General features: G+C 45.5%; 2 protein-coding genes across 2 annotated transcripts; both read right to left on the bottom strand.

Moving 5' to 3' along the window:
* Positions 1-7,875: 7,875 nt before the first annotated feature.
* On the bottom strand, positions 7,876-11,994 carry mpv17l2 (MPV17 mitochondrial inner membrane protein like 2). Its single transcript, XM_035420526.1, has 5 exons — positions 10,929-11,994; positions 10,472-10,633; positions 9,951-10,027; positions 9,572-9,700; positions 7,876-8,341 (listed from the first exon to the last, which is right to left on the bottom strand). The coding sequence occupies exons 1-5, from the start codon at positions 11,116-11,118 to the stop codon at positions 8,258-8,260; spliced, it is 642 nt and encodes a 213-aa protein (XP_035276417.1). The 5' UTR covers positions 11,119-11,994; the 3' UTR covers positions 7,876-8,257.
* A 2,611-nt stretch (positions 11,995-14,605) lies between these two features.
* LOC118228923 (gamma-interferon-inducible lysosomal thiol reductase-like) lies at positions 14,606-19,467 on the bottom strand. The gene is made up of 7 exons (XM_035420511.1): positions 19,154-19,467; positions 18,567-18,755; positions 18,401-18,475; positions 18,180-18,269; positions 16,870-17,022; positions 16,323-16,391; positions 14,606-14,883 (listed from the first exon to the last, which is right to left on the bottom strand). The coding sequence occupies exons 1-7, from the start codon at positions 19,277-19,279 to the stop codon at positions 14,818-14,820; spliced, it is 768 nt and encodes a 255-aa protein (XP_035276402.1). The 5' UTR covers positions 19,280-19,467; the 3' UTR covers positions 14,606-14,817.
* Positions 19,468-19,932: the final 465 nt, after the last annotated feature.

Raw genomic sequence — 19,932 nt, 5'->3', positions numbered from 1 at the left:
ATACACACACACACACACACACACATACACACACACACACACACACAGGAGTGGCTGGGCTCAGGAGAGCACCTGTACTGTAGGTAATGAGGTTACTGAAGTGTAGCTGCAAACCCTATTTCCCCCGGGAGACCCCAGGCCTCCTCCATCTCAGACCTGCTCCCTGCACACACAAGGGCACAGGCATCCTTTTACAACCTACAGCGCTAACTTTAATCAGGCTAAACGAGAACAATAACACACGGAACGCTCTGAGAAATGTGGCCAACAAACAGTGGTTTAATACAAAACCTGTTGTAAAATGAAAATTTTGCTAAATGAAAAACATTAACAATATTACAAAGCTTTTTTTAGGCTGAGTGGGCAAGTGAGGCGGATTTATTTGACTTTCAGGAAAAACCAGTTTACAACAGGCATTCCAGGAAACAAGAAGTGATCATCCAGGAAGACCAGCTGGTCATTAGCTGAAGCACCCTCACAATGACCAGGGCCTGTATTCACAAACAGCCTCACAGTTTCTCCCTATAGCGCACAGCGACCCGACATCAACTCTCCTACTCCGATTCTTTATGAATACAGACCCAGGATTTTCAATGTAGAAATAAATATTTATAGATCAATAAAAAAATCAACTTCGTAAAGAAGGGTGGCACGCTTCCAGTTCCCCATCAAGAAGGGATACAATGATCCGTGTCGAAAACAGGAAGTAAAGGACAAGATAAGACAGTAAGCAAGGTTCCTTCCTGAAGACTGATCTCGTCAGGGCAGGAAAGACAGAGGAAAATGAGCACCTTGGAAGATGTTTAAGTCATAAGACGATGTACAGCGCAAGCAAAAAACAGACCCCAAAGATCTGTCTGCCAATGCTCACTGACAACAGTGTCACAGCAGGGATTTAGATGACAGATAAGGGCTAGATTTATTTTTTTTTAAAACCCTTCAGTGGAAGTAGAAAGTGAACAGACTGCTCAGTGTTCGGTTTTGGCACCATCTAACATCCCCTTTCCTGTGCGTAAGATACAGTCAAGACCTGGCTCTTATCTTCATGCACATATCTGATCTGTCTTCCTGCTGCGGTCTCAGTGTTTTCTGTGCTTAACTTTCGTTTTACATATTTAACGTTTTGTTTTTTTGTTACTTCTTAAATTGTTTATACAGACACACAAACAGACGCACACAGACACACACACAAAGATACACACAAACACACACACACACACTCTCACACACTCAGACACGTCTTAGAGCCCCAAGTGGCTCCACTTCTTCCTGTCTAATTTTGAAGATTAATTAGCAGGTCCTCCATCGCTGGACTCGCAGCTCTGGGGCTGGTTCCCCCCCCCACCTTCCCAAACCACGACCACACACTCTGGAGTCTCCGTCTCCATGGCAACCGCACCCAGCAAACTCAGGCCACTTTTCACACAGGCATTCAATTCCTAACACACAGCTAATTTAATACCACCAGGATTCCATATCACCTGGATTCAATACCACCGGGATTCCATACCACCGGGATTCCATACCACCGGGATTCAATACCACCAGGATTCCATACCACCGGGATTCCATACCACCAGGATTCCATACCACCGGGATTCAATACCACCGGGATTCCATACCACCTTGATTCAATACCACTTTGATTCAATACCACCTGGATTCAATACCACCAGGATTCAATACCACCGGGATTCCATATCACCCGGATTCAATACCACCGGGATTCCATATCACCCGGATTCAATACCACCGGGATTCCATACCACCGGGATTCCATATCACCCGGATTCAATACCACCGGGATTCCATATCACCCGGATTCAATACCACCGGGATTCCATACCACCGGGATTCAATACCACCCGGATTCCATATCACCCGGATTCAATACCACCGGGATTCAATACCACCGGGATTCAATACCACCGGGATTCAATACCACCGGGATTCAATACCACCGGGATTCCATATGACCCGGATTCAATACCACCGGGATTCAATACCACCGGGATTCAATACCACCGGGATTCCATATCACCGGGACTCAATACCACCGAGATTCAATACCACTCGACTCCGGAGAACACACTGCTTCTATCTCTTTACTCCTCACCTGTCCAGGTGTGTGGGGGAACACGCGCTCAACTCCTTTTCCATCCGTGTCTCCCTGAAGCTGAAACGCAGGTTCGGCTCTGTGCCGTAGTGTTCGGCCCGCAGGCCAGGCAGTCAGGGCCCCCTCTGGTCCCACCTGTCCACCCCGCTAAAGATGTAACAGGACGGAGTGTAGCACAGTGGGTAAGGAACTGGGCTTGTAACCGAAAGGTCGCAGGTTCGATTCCCAGGTAAGGACACTGCCGTTGTACCCTTGAGCAAGGTACTTAGCCTGCACTGCTTCAGTATATATCCAGCTGTATAAATGGATACAATGTAAAAGTGCTATGTAAAAAGTTGTGTAAGTCGCTCTGGATAAGAGCGTCTGCTAAATGCCTCTAATGTAATGTAATGTAACCGCCGTCTAAAGGAGCTGTTTGCCGTGTCACGTGAGCTGATGAACGAATGAGCTGATCAGGCTAAAAACCCAGGGCTGTGAATACGGACCATTCATTCCCTACAGGCACACGGCCATTTCTGACCTGATATCACACTGCAGGGGCACACGGCCATTTCTGACCTGATATCACACTGCAGGGGCACACACGGCCATTTCTGACCTGGGTGCCCCTGCAGTGCAGATATCACACTGCAGGGGCACACACGGCCATTTCTGACCTGATATCACACTGCAGGGGCACACGGCCATTTCTGACCTGATATCACACTGCAGGGGCACACACGGCCATTTCTGACCTGATATCACACTGCAGGGGCACACGGCCATTTCTGACCTGATATCACACTGCAGGGGCACACACGGCCATTTCTGACCTGGGTGCCCCTGCAGTGCAGATATCACACTGCAGGGGCACACACGGCCATTTCTGACCTGATATCACACTGCAGGGGCACACGGCCATTTCTGACCTGATATCACACTGCAGGGGCACACACGGCCATTTCTGACCTGATATCACACTGCAGGGGCACACACGGCCATTTCTGACCTGATATCACACTGCAGGGGCACACGGCCATTTCTGACCTGATATCACACGTATTTGTTTTGGATTCAAATACTTTTCTGGGCTCTATTGATCTTGCCTGGCGTAACTGAGCCTGCCAATATGACCAGAAGGCGGGGTTTGCACTCTTTGAGAGTGTTTCATTGGTTCCAACACACCAGACAAGATCAGTAAAGCGTAGAAAAGTATTTGAATCCAAAACAAATACGCATTTGACCCGGGTCTGTTCAACAGACATCAGAAACGTGAAGCTCACAGCGCTTACCTGCATGCTGCCACTCTGAGGTTAAAACCCAAACATGCGCTACGGGGTCCAGGACCACGTCTGAGGCCCTGCTCTGTTGAGAACTGTCCCATCAAGGACAGGAGCACCCAGTCAGACACATACTTCTGAGAGGAGGAGCGGACAGCCATCAAACAAACCACCTTTTTTTCTTATTTACAAGGTGCAAAACACAGTGTCTTCTTTAAAGGTTCACACTGACTTCCTGCACGCTGTGCGGATTCTGATTTTACTTCAGGCAACACCCCGGACGACCCGCGGGCGACCTCACCGTTTGACGTAGTCAAGACGGCAGGTGAAAGGGCATCTCCACAAACTGATAAGAGTTTATGAACGTGCAAATTCCAAGTGTCTGACCGCACGACCGAGACGGATGCCTTCACAATCACGTCTGATAAGAACAAAAACAATCAGTTTGACGTGAAGGAGTTTAATGTCACCGACAGCGGACGCAAGAACCTAGGAACTGTGACGCGCGAGCTGGCAAGTCATGTGACCGACTGCAGGAGGCAGAAAAACGGATCGCCTTTTACCTCCGTGGACAGGAAGGACCCTGATCTGGAAGTCCTGTTCTTCTGCATCCTCAGCTGGCGAGCTGTCCAGGACTCACTGAGTCTCACTGAAACACAGAGGCAAAATGGGGGGTCAGCCGCTCACCTGTAACACCTGAGGCTGAGGCTGAGCCGTAGAGACATGGTGGGGGGGGGGAGGGGGGGTGTGGATTGCCGTACAAAACACAGTCTCCTTCCTACCCGCCCCCTGCCCCCCCCCCCCAACTGGGCCACCCTGCATTTCCCTAAAACACATCGCCACGTCTCAACTTTCGTTGGGATCTTTACACCTGCTTGGCAAGAGTAACATCTCCATGCACGCACACACACACACACACAAGCACAATCCAAGCTCATAGACGCATAATAAAGGCAAAGGTCAAATGTTCTTGTGTAACATTTTTTTTAAATGCTGCATGATTTCAACTGTGAAATTCGCTAATGACCCAGTGAACATAGGTTAGGATATATCTGAGGTTCACAACAACTAAAAAAATGGAGTCCAATTCAAATATTGATACAGAGAAATGTTCTCCCAAATCTAAAAGGGTGCAGGCTTTGGCATTTGCAAAGCAAATATTTGCCTAGTAAACACTAACCTGACACTGAATTTTATTTGTTTAAGAGAGCGGGGACAGGAGAGGTTTAATCTAAGTGCCGTGGCGCGCGCAGTCTCCTGCACTAATACATGTATAAACAAGCATGAAATTCCTAACCACATCGCGGACATACAGTTTCTGTACTCAGTTCCAGCTCAAAACACGAGACAAACGGGCGAAGAATGGAAGGCGCTCGCCATCTAGAGGAAACCACTGGTACTTTTCCGTCTGTGTGTCAGGGGTTCTTTCCATGCGTTAACACCCCAGGCAGATGAGAGGAATACAAACGTATAATTATATGACACGCTGCCGTATTCCTTTGGATTTAGCGTGGGGCAGACACAAACTGCTTCGCGCTGCATTACACTTAACCCTACGTCAACAAAAAAGTACAGTTCGCGCGAAATATTTAAGATTACGCACACTACACAAATGAATAAAGTTAACGATGAAAGAGTTTACGTGTCTGATTATTAAACGGGTTAGCCTCAGGCCAGTATTGTCTTCTACTCTCAGTAAACACAATAGATTGTCACGTCAACACTGGGTAACAGCAGACAGATTTAAATTCGCCACTGAGCGATGGTAATGACTTGGAACATAGCTCAAAACAAAGCCGTCATCTGAGATGTACACATTTGCTGAATATTCAAATTAAAACGATCCTCCATATGATAATGTAATACACTAAATAACTTAAATGTGCAAACTTAACTTTTTAAAAGTTTGGCGTAATAGGTCATTTCTGCTTAAGGAAGCGCAAACATTCTTGGGAAACAATGAAACACGGGTGAATCTTATGTAAGCAAAACTGTATTATTCTTTTAAAAACCATATACTTGGCTTATATGAAAAGTTTAAAATAGACACATAAAACAGTAAAGTATTTAAAATAAATTGCTGTCAGTTGAGGAGACGGATGTGGCAAATTAGCATGGTAGTATGGTTGGAAAATGCACTATTTCTACGTTGATTACCCCTTATATTTATATACACTATACAAATAGCGGATTTCGGTATACAGCTATGTAAGGTTTTGGCCTTTAACAGATTTGTGGTTTGCGCTTACACACCAACTACAGTAAATCTCCACGGAAAGCTACCAATCAGCTTGTCTGTTTTCAGAACTGCGAGAAAGTGATCTGTAAAACTAAGAATCACAGGAAAGAAAGAAATGTCCTACATTTTACAGTATCTTGGAGATCTGGGTCACAAACGGAGGAGCCGAGCCACGGCTCCCACTGCTGTTTTTTTGGCTCTCCCCAACCGCGAGCTAGCCGGGTAGCTAACATCCAACTTAGATTGTGTCAATCGCGATTGCTGTGATTGTTCAGTGATAGCAAAGCAATCACGAAAAGGCTATTAAAATGTGCAGGAACTAGTGAAAGCCACTAAAGCTCACGACACGACTTGTCCAGCAGTCAAATGCCACTGGCTGATTTACCATACTCGACTGCCCAATTTAGATGCCTGAACAGACCTACAGTCGTTACATTTTTGTACAGTAAGGTCGAGATTGCTGAACACGCAATACATATCAGTAACAACTGGTTTCTTACGTGTCACGTCTTCTTTCAAAAAAAAAAAAAAAAAAAAAAAAGGGTTTCAGCCTCGAACTTGATGCCTTGTCCGACGTGCAGTCGCGAGTTTGCTTTATTTAATAAATACTGGAAGTGTCACAAGGGCGCAAATCGCTTAATGTATGTGACGAACTTAACTAAATACGCTGTTGTGCGCCACGGAATCCAACTTCTATACCTGCACGTGCACACATCGCGCATCAATAAAACGTTTTGGGTTTTAAACTCCGATCCTTTATTTCGCAGGCAATGACGCCGTTCGTGCGCATACCAGCGACAGGCGTAAACAATATAGCTAAATGTGTTGCAATGTGGAACACGCCGTCCAGCGTCACAGAATGCTAGTCTTTCCGGTCTCTCGCAGTTTTTGGTCCGATTTCACTTCCAAAGGCGTTTTCTTCCAGGGAAGGAAAGGGGCAATGAAGGGGTCGGTACACTTATGAGCGACATACTGAAGTTAGCCTTTTTACTTTCGTGAAAAGCAAAGGGTGCTAAATGTGACGTTTCGTTAAAGCAGTAAACCATGAATAATCACGTTAACAACTTTAATCGTCGGGTAAATAACATAAGCTAACCAACCCACATACCCCCGATTAAACAAAAGGCATTAGCCTACATTGAAAAAGTTTTTTTTAATTTTCACTTGACTGTGTTCTTTTATGAAACATGTAACTTTTTAAAACACTCAAAGCAAAACTCTTTTTTTTTTGTCCTGGTGACAGAATGACAATTTTCGGCATTCGTCCTTTATCTGATCGTGGAAGCCATTAAAGTTGAAAACTGCGACGAGAAGTCTGAAGCAGCACGCATTTACTGTGATACTTCGCACTAAGGAAACGTAGCCTAGAAAACGCACAGCAACGTACAAAAATTTCGTAACAGCAACTAGTTCGTCTTGAAATACTTTCTCTCGACAATTCAAGCTGTGCAGCCACTACAATTCAATTCAATTTAACTTTATTTCAGACACATAGGTCCATAGCATCCCAGGTCCACTACACATCGCCAAAATACGCGGATGATGGTTGTGCTCTCCAGCTTAGTGAAAGCAGTTTATTTATTTCAATGTAGCACAGCTCATTGCGCACTGGAAGTGTTTCAGATGTGGTCGCGTGTGGATATTTATTCATGCTTAAAAATTAATACTGACTGCAGAAAGGAAACGCACCAGTGCTTTTTTGGGTTTTAATTTGGAGACGTCCCAGACATTCGCGACTGTACAGCTTAACATGGCCTTGTTTCTTGTTTGAAAGGGTCATTCTATTAAAACAAATAAGTAACTGGCTGGACATATTTATCATTTACAAAATCTGAGTCCAAATTAAAATATAAAATGTGCTACAGTAGTTTTGAACTGATGGTGGTTTGCTAATCCAAATGCAAAAAGTTTCGCTAGTTATTTTTCAAATTAAAGTTCTAAATACATTTTTTTACAGACATTCAAATATTTGTACAGTGTAGTATTTCACACGTGCATTTAACAATGTTATGATACCGTGATCATTCATTACTGATGACTTTGTATTGCTTCGTCAGGCGCATGCGTATTCACACTGACTTACCTGTGGTCCACTGAGGGAAATCGGAACCTAGGGATTCTGCAGGCCCAGGAGTTTCTACCCATTACGGAGATGCACTTGCGGTTACAATTAAGGCAAGCCGCACCGCTTTTCCCACTGCCAATAACAGCGGTTGGCGTCCTTTAAGCTAAGAAAGGTAATTAACACTCTTCCAACGACAACTAATTCAAATAATTTATTGTTGTGCGTGCCTATGTAAGTGTGCGTATATACACATATTAATATATATACATAAATACTGATGCACATACATGTTTTTAAAACGGGAGTGAATGAAAGGTCTGGCAGTGGCTGCAGCTTCGCATGATTAAAAAACGACGTCCTCTACCCAATCATAAAACGTTCAGAGTAACCCAGCTCTAAAAATTACAGTAGGAAAAAAAAAACCACCATATAAAACTCATTTTGAAACAGAGTTGATGAGAGCAACAGGAATGTCAGAAATCAGGCAGCAGTGAGAGCGGAGGTGGGAAACAAATGGAAAAAATAAAACCATTAAAAGATGCTGTTAAGGGGGACTTCAAACGGCTGGGTAATAACGATCAGAGCTTCTCTTCCACCGGGGTGGCTGTCGGCACAGGCTCTTCGGCTACGGCAATCTCCGGCGCGTCCTTCAGAACGGTGTCCTGCCGGCACAGACAGACCAGATCTGGTTTCAGTGATCATGTGAACGCTTGTGCTGCTCCCCCATCAGGCCCTGCTCCAGGACAGTGGTGAGCAAGCCTGTTTCTACAGAGCTTCCAACCTGAAGGTTTTCATTTCATCCCTAAGTTGGCACACCTGAATCTACTAATTAGCAACTCAACGAAACCTGGCTGCTGAATGAGGTGTCCTTTGTTAAGGTTCGAATGAAAACCTACAAGACAGTAGATCTCCAGGAACAGGGTTGGGCAGCCCTGCTCTACCTGTTGACTGAGGTGTGCTTTGTTCGGTTTGGAGTGAAAACAAACAGGACAGTGGATCTCCAGAAGCAGGGTTGGGCACCCCTGGGTTTTGAACAAGGGATCGCTCCACTGACCCCTGGGGGTCCCTGGCCAGATTTGATAATGCAATGACTAGATTTGGGAAAATATTTTAAAATATAACCCTTTTAAACCCCAAGAGGTCAAGGACGTTACCACGGTACCCCGCAACCCTGTATTCTCCAATGGTACACCGTTACATTTTTGTGACAGAACTAGAAAGTAATTTTACAAATGGGACATGGAAAAGTGTACACTTCTTACCAAGGGTTTAGTGGCGTTTTTAAGTTAGGTAAGAACTCTAAATATCACGGTTTCTGAATCCACTGGCTTCAGGAGCTGACCGACCCCTCGTTTGATGTTTGACAGCCTGAATACAGAACGCAAGTGCTAAAACTCCTCACTTAATATATATAATTTATTTGATTTCACTCACTAATTATTATCAAACACACCAATTAATGAACTGATGATCAAAATAAGATTTATTAAAATTTACAATGTCAAAAGACCGCAGTTTAACTACCTACAGCTTTTGACTTCTACAGATCAATTCTACCCGAATCCTGCAGACATGGAAATTAAAACAAAAGATACAGCTGATGAATAAAAGGAGGCCGCAAACCACAACCCGTCAGTCTCACGATGCGCCGGCAAGATAAACTCAGCAGCAAGGCACGAGTCCAAGGAAAGACGCATTTAAAAATAACAAAACAAAAAATGTGTAAGGGTGTGTAAGGGGTACGTATGCAGTGTTTGAGGTGAGGGTGTGTGTGTGTGTGTGTGTGTGTGTGTGTGAGGGGTACGTACGCGGTGTTTGAGGTGAGGGTGTGTGTGTGTAAGGGGTATGCAGTGTTTGAGGTGAGGGTGTGTGTGTGTGTGAGGGGTACGTACGCGGTGTTTGAGGTAGGAGAGGTAGGTGTCCCAGCCCAAGGTGATGGTATTCACATACAGCACACGGAACTTGGACGGCAGGAAGTAGAAGTTGATCATCTGGGCTGCAGGCCACACACACCAGTCAGCCTAGGAGACACACACACACACACACATGCACACGCACGCACAAAAGAGAAACAATGCTAAAACAAAGGCTTAAACAGAACATAAACTTGTCCAACATTAACACAACAACTGCGCTCCGAAACACGTTAAAATCCCGAAACTTTTTCACAACGCTGCAAACTGAAGCGCTTTCAGAGACGTTCACGCAGATGTTTAAAGACAGGACAGGGACAGCTGTAATGAACCTCTTTTCCAGGCAGAGTCGGGTTACCTTGTAAAACTCCCAGAACTTTCCTTTGAACTCCTCCAGTCCCTCAGAGAGGGTGTGGCCTTCCATCACACCCATACCTGTGGAAAGAACACACCCACACCTGCACACCTGTCCAAAACACACCACTGCAGCAAGCGCGCGCGCATCAGTACGGCCAAACTGCTCGCTGCCCTGAACCAGAGCGCCACCTGCTGGCCAATTTATCCTCCTCACTAAAACCTAGCTTGGCGGCCTGGTGCTGGACATCAGGGTTATACAGTACTCTGGCTGCACCAAGTTTTCCTGGATCTTCAAAAGACAATATTCAATTTAAAAGGACCTGTAAAGAAATTAATCACACAGTGCCTTCATGATCATGAGTCACGAATATTCACTTTGCACAGACTGGATACCATTCATTGGAATGTCACTCTACTTCCACGGACACAGGCAGCATTCCAGTTTGGGGAATACAGGGGTCTGCCATCTGCAATACCAAAATAACGCAATGGCGCAGTAAAGGTTAAGTAATTGAATCTTACCTAAGAAATACCAGGCCCCCATGACGGGTGACGCAATGAGCTGGTCAAGCATAACTTTCTTGCCCACGACCTTCAAACCGTGGCCAACGAAAAGGTTGTCCAACCACAGGTACCAGTAGTGCATGACGGGACCCATGGAACAGCCGACAGCGAACATGCGACCTACAGGAGGCGTATTGTGCACAGGTAAACATCGATCTTAACCTCGCGCTCTTAACTAGCCATCAAGCGCACCCAACCCGTCCACTTATGAGACGGTACAATGAAAACGTGATGGAAAAAAAGCATTAGCGCATGGTCTATTGTGTCAGTTTCATTATCGTTTTTAAATTCCCCCCTGAACTATGTTAATGAACTACATTAATATTTAACACACAAATATTTAAGCAGTACTAAAACAATTCCAAGCACTACTGCCGTAACCAGACTTGACCCTAGCAACATGGTTGCCACTAACCTGTCCGGAACCAGTCGTGCGTTTTCTCCGGAATCCTTCGTTTCTCGCGGGTTTGCTGGATTAAATCGCCGGCAGCCAGCATACCTCCACAGGTAACCGTGTTCGTTACTATAAGAAACCTGCCTTTGAACAACGGCTTCCAGTAGCCAGATATCCGGACAAGGAACTCCTTACCGGGCCGGGCAATCATGTTTCTAGCTACTTTTCCTCTGCTGGCGCAATCCAAAGCAACATCCGTGGCTAACGCCGGTTAGCACTTAGTTGGCCCACTGTAGTTTTTCTTGACAGTTGTAGCTAGCGCTTATCGCACGTGTTGCAAAGCAGACAGAAAATATATTTCTGTCAAATACAGCATTTGGTATAAATTTTTCAAAGGAAATACGGTGGATCTGCTGCTCAAAAGAACAAATTCAAATGAGCAAAGCTAGATACTAAACTAGATGACCCAATGTTACTGTAGGTAGCCAATTAGCACGATGCCATGACGCCGGATCAGCTGTAGCTGTAGAAAGACCTACCTGGCTAGCTAGCCCAGTCAAACGGTAACGTTAGCAGCTAAAATTCATTAAATCGAAACAGAGACTCGGGTTAAGTCCAGCCGCACAAGTTCTAAGTTCATGAAATGCCCGACCGTCACGTGAGTCAGCAAGATAACAGTAGGTGGGAGGTTTCAAGAAGTACACACCGCCGATAAGAACGTTATTGTCTCAATAAAAGCAAACAGCTGATTGACCAGATCAGAAAGAAGCTCTGATGCAAAGTGAGGACATCAGCATTACAAACACAAGCGTAATACATGCGCAGTCTGATGTAATTAACCAACACTGTTTTGACAGGCGGCGCGCTACACGCACTCTTCGCTTGCAAGCTATCTTGATATAAGAAGCGACCGCATCATAATTACAGCCACTAACAGGAAAGGCTCCTGAATAATTAGTTCCATTGTGCGTTAGATATGTCACTACCAAGCTATCCGCATAAAATAGAAACAAAACATAAAAGCAATGCAACGTGTGCGTGAGGCACCCTAGATATGCTCCGAACCTGCCGGCTTCCGTAAAAAAGAAAAACGGGAAATGAACACGTGAGTGTCCACCAATGGTTTGTGGGATCTGTATTTCACATATTTTTTTTGTCGATTGAGCAGTTTATAATTTTTTAGCTGTTGTTTTTTGTTATTTAGCAGTTATTCAAGTTTACCTACCTTAGTTTACTTTAACTTATTTGCGACAGTGAATGTCAAAGTTTTCATAATCAATCAGAGAGATAGGAAACTAGTCCTAATGTAACACAGTCGAAGTCAGTGTTTGTTAAAAATGTATTTGATAATATTTTGACTTTTTGATTCCTGGCATAAGCCAGGAATTCCCAACTTCGACATTTTGTAAGTAATTAACAACACTTTCAAGAATAAAGTGTAAAATACAACTTGCTGACCAGTCAATCTTTTTACCTCATGGTGTTTGTATAGTGTTAATGCTCTGACGCCAATTCAGACACACACACACACACAGTATGTACAATATACACAGCGAGCAAAGGTTGTCTTTTACGGTAAAAAAAAACAAAAAACTGACTGATTCTGTGAGTCTTTATCACACATATTACGCTGAAGGGTAATGGTCACTTTTATTGACGTGGCAAAGCCGTTTGAAAATGTAAAAGCCACTTTTGTTTGTGTATAATAAGGCAAGTCTTCTATGGGCTTTCAAACTGCATTTCTCATCAAATAGTCTGCGAAAAACATACAGTTAGCCCACTGAGCTTAAGACCAAGGTCTACACTCTCCAGTCAAGGGGACTAATCACATTCTTATTAAAGGGGCTGATGGTTTTTTTTTCACCTTAAAAATAAAACGATAATCAACCAGGACCCAGGAAACTATGCAAGGTGTAATAAACTGTTTTAATTGGCCACTTAAGTGCTTGGGAGCAAAACAACGCTGCAGCTCTTCAGGACCGCAACTGTAGACCTTTGGACCAGAGGGTGATGTTACCTTCTGCAGTGGAAGTTCAGATTCTCTCTGACGTCTCTGAGCTCCTGTTTGGACAGCAGTTAAATCCTAAAGTGTTTCAATTTCCTTTCAACTGTTTAAGTGTTTTTTTTAGTCCATAAGACAAAAAAATTAGGTCTATCTCTACTGAATAAGGGCGCAGGGCAGGCAGCGGTGGAAGTGTGGGGGTACAGCACTACACCGACTGACCACCGATCGACCAAATGGCGAGCGTTGGGATGAACGGCCTGTTCTCGTCATTACGCTATGTTGTTATGCTACGCTACGCAACGTTACGCTACGTTATGTTATGCTACACAACGTTACGCTACGTTATGTTATGCTACGCAACGTTACGCTACGTTATGCTATGCTACGCAACATTACGTTATGCTATGCTACGCAACGTTACGCTACGTTATGTTATGCTACGCAACGTTACGCTATGTTATGCTGCAGCAGCTTGTCATGGCATTACCAAGGTTTTGATATTACTCACACCCACCATTTTGGTATCCTTGGCCATCTTACTTCCTCTTTTAGAGCAGGGATCTCAGGTCTCAAGTCCAGGAGGGATACAGACAACGTGTTTTCATTTATTTATGTTATTTATTTTGGTGTGTCTCCGCACTGAAATGCTACATTCACTGACTAAAGAGGCTAAGCGGTCCTCGACGGCCGTGGGTTTCTGCAGGTTTTTGTTTTCACCTTAAAATCAGCAAGCTATTCAGACCCAAGTAGTCAGGTGATGTGACTTAACTATCTAAGCAGAGGCTTTAATCGCTCAGTGATGTGATGCGTACACCGAGTATGAAAGGGACCCAGCAGACCACGCCGACACCCAGGACCCGGGGTTGCAGACCCCCGGTTTAAGACAATAAGCCAGAATTACTGGCTGGAACAGAGAGTAGCACACAACAACCACCAACCAGGAACGGGCTGAGCATGTCACATGACATTACATTACATTACAGGCATTTAGCAGACACTCTTATCCAGAGCGACTTACACAACTTTTTACATAGCATTTTACATTGTATCCATTTATACAGCTGGATATATACTGAAGCAATGCAGGTTAAGTACCTTGCTCAAGGGTACAACGGCAGTGTCCTTACCCGGGAATCGAACCTCCGACCTTTCGGTTACAAGCGCAGTTCCTTACCCACTGTGCCACACTCCGTCATGTGACATCCAGAAGAGTCACATGACACTCAGCCTCTCTCAGCATCTTTTCAGCTTCATTAAATCTGCATTTCTAACCCAAACATCTCTGCATCAGCTCAGGGTCACAGGGTGTCTACTGCACACACACACACACACACACACCAGCATGTCCTCCAACCAGATAAATCAGAGTTCAAAGGTCAGCCTAAAACTCAAAAATGTATCCCAGCACGCAGAGATGGGCAGTTTAAGGAGGACCACAAACAAGGCAAAGGTTTCAGTACAGGATAACAACCAACTCGGCATAAATGAACAAATGAGAACAGAATTGTCGTCATCGGTTGTTCACGTTCGAGTCTGCTGTTGTGGGCATAAACTATAGTGCATTTTCAAATAGGGAATCACATTAAATTTTCAATTCAGTAAAAAAAAAAATAATTCAAAAATGTAGATGAAACTATTTATAGGTTTTTTCATAAAAATAAAAAAAAACTTATACACCAGAAATGAGACCAAATTCATTTTTAAAAAATACTTTAATAAACTGCTCAGTTGTTAATCTGCCTACTGCATCCATTTCATTTGTTAACAATCACATGGAAATTACAGTCTGTAATTGTAAAACAGTGCAAAATGAAGAATTGAGCCCAACTCATAACAGGGACAGCTACATGCTAGTCAGTGATAGTGTTGGTGGATACTCCCGGGAGAAGGACCAATTGGCTGGTGTTAACAGAAGCTTGTTCTGTGGTCCACGCTCTGCTTGGCTCCAGTGCAGGCAGCAGGCTTGGATCCCTGCAGGTGGAACAGTGACAGTAGACAGTGCCCTCTAGTGGACTGATGGACCAAAGCACAGACAATTCAAAGTGCACCAGCAGCAGTGTTCTTCCCTCTGTTTCTTAATGCCTTTATCAGAGTCAGTCTGAAATAATTTACACCCTGGTGCTCTTTCAAATACACATTTGTGCGTGGGTGTTTGTTCTAGTGTGTAGACGGGGGCCCCACAATCTGGTAGCAAATCCAGCCTGTGCCAGCGCTGACTGTAGCTGGCAGCCCTACGCATGGGTGTCTCGAGTTGGATCTCAGAAGGATTTCGGCTGGCTCGGATGACAAGATCTCGCTGCTCACCAGCGACCCCTGCTGGTGGATCAAGTGGGCCTGTAAACTGCACATGAAGCTTCTCCCTCTGACTCATGTCAGTGTGAGCCCAAACTGTGGTGTTCATCCTCCCCCCCCCCATTTGTAAAAAGTTATTTTAAAATCCATCCATTATCTAACCCACTCATCCTGGTCAGGGTCACAGGTGGTGTTGGAGCCTATCCCAGCATGGACTGGGCCATTCAAACCAAGGACCTTCTTGCTGTGAGTCAACAGCACTACCCACTGCACCACTGTGCTGCCCAGTTATTTTAGCATTTAAAAGTGTTCATGAAAGAGTTGCCTGATCCACCCGTATGAGAAGCTGTGCATAAACAATGTCTAGAGAGAACAAGGCCGCTGGCGTTACAGTAAGAGGGTCTGTACAGGAAACACCAGCTACACAATTTGGTTGCACTTGAGTGGTCCATTACCATTTGAACTTTCATTCAGGGCGCTGATGTTACGGTAAGACGGTCTGTACAGGAAACACCAGCTATGCAAATTGGTTCCACTTGAGTGCTCCATTTCCAGTTGAACTTCATTTGATACCAAACAAACTGTAACTATTTTATTAATTTATTATAATACTTATTTATTTGTTTATGTATGCATGCCATTGAAGAAAACTGGGCATGATGAATGGTTAACAGAAATTGTTTTTTTTTTTACCCCTGGAGGAGGTCACAAGACCTTCAATTAACAATAAATCTGATAGGGTGGTCGTGATCTTCCCCATAAAACGGGAGTTCCGATTTGTTTAGCCTGAAAAGCCCCTCCCCTTCATTACACATGCAGCTGACTGACAGGTTAAATGGGCCGTTTCCAGGTCACTGGTGGTAAGGCTGAGGGTCTGGGTAGCAGGCTGATATTTAAATACACACCTGCATGGAGACACCTTGCTTGTAACCAGTCTACACTTATCCAATGAGAACTGCCCGCTGCACACTGAGGAACAGGTGAGTCTGTCACCTGATACATTCGTTGGGCTTTTATTGCACCATCTCAATTTACAGCCCATGTGACCCCCCCCCCCCCCCCCCCCCCGATGTGTCATCATTCTCACCCCCCCCCCCCTCCCCGTCCCAGAAGCTCACCTTATACAAGCTGCAGACGAGGTTGAAGAGAGCTGACGTGGCTTTTTGTTCAATTTCGTCAGTGTGTTCCTGCAAGGACATGCGGTTCATTGGTTTGGGTTAATTTCGTTTGATTAATTTCGTTTGGAAAACTGTGGGTAACAGAATAATGTGTAGGCATGTCAGTTTGAAAGACGCTGCAGTGTTGGTGACAGAATAATGTTTAGGCATGTCAGTTTGAAAGACGCTGCAGTGTTGGTAACAGAATAATGTTTAGGCATGTCAGTTTGAAAGACGCTGCAGTGTTGGTAACACAATAATGTTTAGGCATGTCAGTTTGGGGGATGCCCCGGTGTGGGTAACAGAATGAAGTCTAGGTTTGCCCCGGTGTGGGTAACAGAATGAAGTTTAGGTTTGCCCCGGTGTGGGTAACAGAATGAAGTCTAGGTTTGCCCCGGTGTGGGTAACAGAATGAAGTCTAGGTTTGCCCCGGTGTGGGTAACAGAATGAAGTTTAGGTTTGCCCCGGTGTGGGTAACGGCGGGGTGGCGGCGGTGACGTTCTCTTACCCCGTTGACGGTCACCCAGGGCACATACTTGTGCGGCGGGTTCAGGGCCTTTGTCCTGACCGCGTTGTCGTGCATCAGTTTGTTCCCCACATCTCCCTTCACGCAGCCCATGATGGACTCCCACGAGACGGACGAGGCATAGATCTCCACACACTGGAGATGGAAGGGTCAGAGGTCAGGGGTCATGGGTCGGACCGCAACTCCACCGCACACTCTCTGCGGGTTCGTTCCAAACGCTTATTTTCAGTCCTTGCGTCTCTTCCGCACGTCCGTTCCTCGCTCCTTAGCTCCGCCCCCTCCAGAGGACGCGAGGGAGAGAGGAAAGGATGAGACACGGGGATGGAGGAAGGGAGGAAACGAGCGTCAGGCGAACGGAACGTATTCGCTCAGCCAAGCGTCAGCTTAAAGCCACGTCAGCGACAGACATGGCGGACGAGGAGAGGTGGATTCACAGGCGGTTCGATTACACATCACGCGTTCCCAAAATGAAATACTTTCGCAAAGAATGCACGTGTGTGTCCTCCGGGAACCACCTCGGTCTCCGCTCACTGAGCATGTGATAGATCGGGAGGTCCTTAAAGACCTCAATCGATTTGCCGGGTCAGGCGAGGACTGCGAAGACGAGGATGAAAGCGGATGAGGAACTAAGCTATTGGAACGAGCTCTGTGACGATGAAGCGATAACTCCAGCTCCTGCATTCATCACATTCTCCTCTCTCCACTTCCTTATTTCCCTACGGGTGGCAACGGGGTTTCCCCAAAAGATATATTACCACATTGAATATTCATGAGGAGGCGTGTCCAAGGACAGATCATCCAATGCCACCCTTAGTGCTGTCTTTGACCACGCCCCCTTCATGAATATTCACCAGAGGAATCAAACTGAGGCCAGACTCTTTTGCAGACTCAAGGCTCTGAAGATGAAGGATATGGAGCTGGATGGTTCTCACGGACTGATATCCTTCTCGTGCTGAGACGCATAAACTGCCCCCATTTAACGCTGCCACAGAACGTTACAGAACATTAGTTGTCTGGGATCTGACTGGAGCAAAAAAAAACTTTAAAGGAATATGGAACGTTCACTCTTCCCCAAGACAAATACCTGCTTAATGACATAACGTGCCATAACAAGGATAATCATCAACGCTCGTTAGACACCAGACACCGTCGGAGTAAAACACAGCCGGTTACACGTTAAAATTTTCCGTTATGGTTTTGAATGAAAATGAGCATACGGGGGGAAGGGGGGGGGGCAGAGAGGAGTGCGCGAGGGGGGGGGGGTATTGGTGGGGGTGCGGGACGGCGCTTACAGGCTGGGCCACTTTCAGGACATCAGCCGCCGACTCCATGCAGAAGATGATGGGAAAAGCCGCACTGCCCGTCATGTTGAGGACACATGCCTGGGGAGGACAGAGCAAGCAGCATCTTAAAAACCAAACAAACCCTCACTAGATGATCCTAGATGAAGGGGGGAGGGGGAAACCCCAGAAGAATAGGTGCACACGTACACACACGCGCACACCCCTCTTACCTCGATCATATTTCCCAAACATTCATCTTCTCCATGCTGGCAAGTAAATTTATACTTCTTCCCATCAAACGACTCCTGGAGGAAAAAAAAAAAAGAGATAAAGATTAACATGTAAAAGTTAAAGTATTCTTAATGGATGCACGCACACGCACGCAGTCCAGCATACCTGAGCGTTCCCGTAGGGCACGAGCTGCACGTTCATGATGTCCCCCAGCATGACCCAGGTGGGGAACAGCTGTTGGACCAGGAACTGACGGCATCCCGGACACAAGCTCTCGTAGTACAGCCCCACCTCCACCGAAGATTCGGCCCGGTTCGGCCTGGTGGCGTTCCGCTCCAGGCAATACTTCTCAACCTAAGGCGCACGGGCGATGACGTCAGAAGAAGGAACAGGGGAATTCTCCCGGCGAGACTGAGGAGACATCGGCTTTTTAAAAAAAGACCGAGACATTACATTTCCCTCCGCCGCCTACGAGCGTGTCCTCGTCGGAGACACTGGCTTTAATTATTCTGAATTCCAACTCTTTAAAGTGAAAGAAAGTACGGACCCTACACTCCACTCGAGCGCGGGGAAATTCCATGCTGAACAAAACCGAAATACGAACATCTACGTTGATAAACGGGTCTTAGAAACACCGGCTGTGTTAAAAGTATCCGAAACAGCCCGCGTAAACACAATGTCCAAAATATTACAATTTGCTATGTTCGTTAAACTATTATTTTCTTACAAGGCAAAGTTATACTCGGCATTACCCCGCATTCTCTGGCGATCTCTTCAGTCCTACACCACTCCGTCAGTGGGTATCCGCAGGAAGGCTTTGAGTAAGCATTCCCTGCGTGTACGCAGAGAATAACGAAGATAAAGACAGCCACCCTCATGTTTATCTCTGCAACAATGTAAAGGTTTTCTTCCTCGTTCAGTGGCTATAGACTGCTTAGCTCAAACGGTGCTTAGAGTTGCAAGCTATCCTTCGAACTGCACTTTTTCCGGTCCGTGTCACTGTTTTTACTTACGATTGTTACCACGTGACCGTGGACACTGATACCAGCAACGCTTCTAAAGAAAAGTACAACCCTTCAGTGAAGACCGGCGTTACTGCAGCTTCAGCTCCCAACAGACCGACGCACAATCACGAGTTTGCCGTGCGCGTATCACATAAAAATAGTCACAAGTTGTCACATTGTCTGTGACGGGCAAAGGGCTACTTAAACATGAGATATGTAACACAATCACAACCCACGCATCTTCCAACATCGACAAGTTGCGGCTTCTACGTGTAGGTCTAGCAGAAATACCCAATTCAGATGAGTAAATGGCGCTTGACCGTTGAGTTAAAATAATCGGTTCTGTTAATGGAGTAGCTAAATACTGTTTGACGCCTTCCATCCAACCGCAGGCTGTAACGCACTACTACATGGAAACGTGTAATTCATGTCCTACACCGAGTGTATTTATTTGATCAGGATTTTTTTTAAGGTAAAATCTTTGTCTGAAATATCTTGAGCCGGTCATTTAGCCGTCATTTAAAACC

Source organism: Anguilla anguilla, chromosome 6 (genome assembly GCF_013347855.1).
Source record: "Anguilla anguilla isolate fAngAng1 chromosome 6, fAngAng1.pri, whole genome shotgun sequence".
Taxonomy (NCBI): domain Eukaryota; kingdom Metazoa; phylum Chordata; class Actinopteri; order Anguilliformes; family Anguillidae; genus Anguilla; species Anguilla anguilla.
Note: the sequence above shows the minus strand (reverse complement) of the source record. Positions and strands in the feature narration are given on the sequence as shown.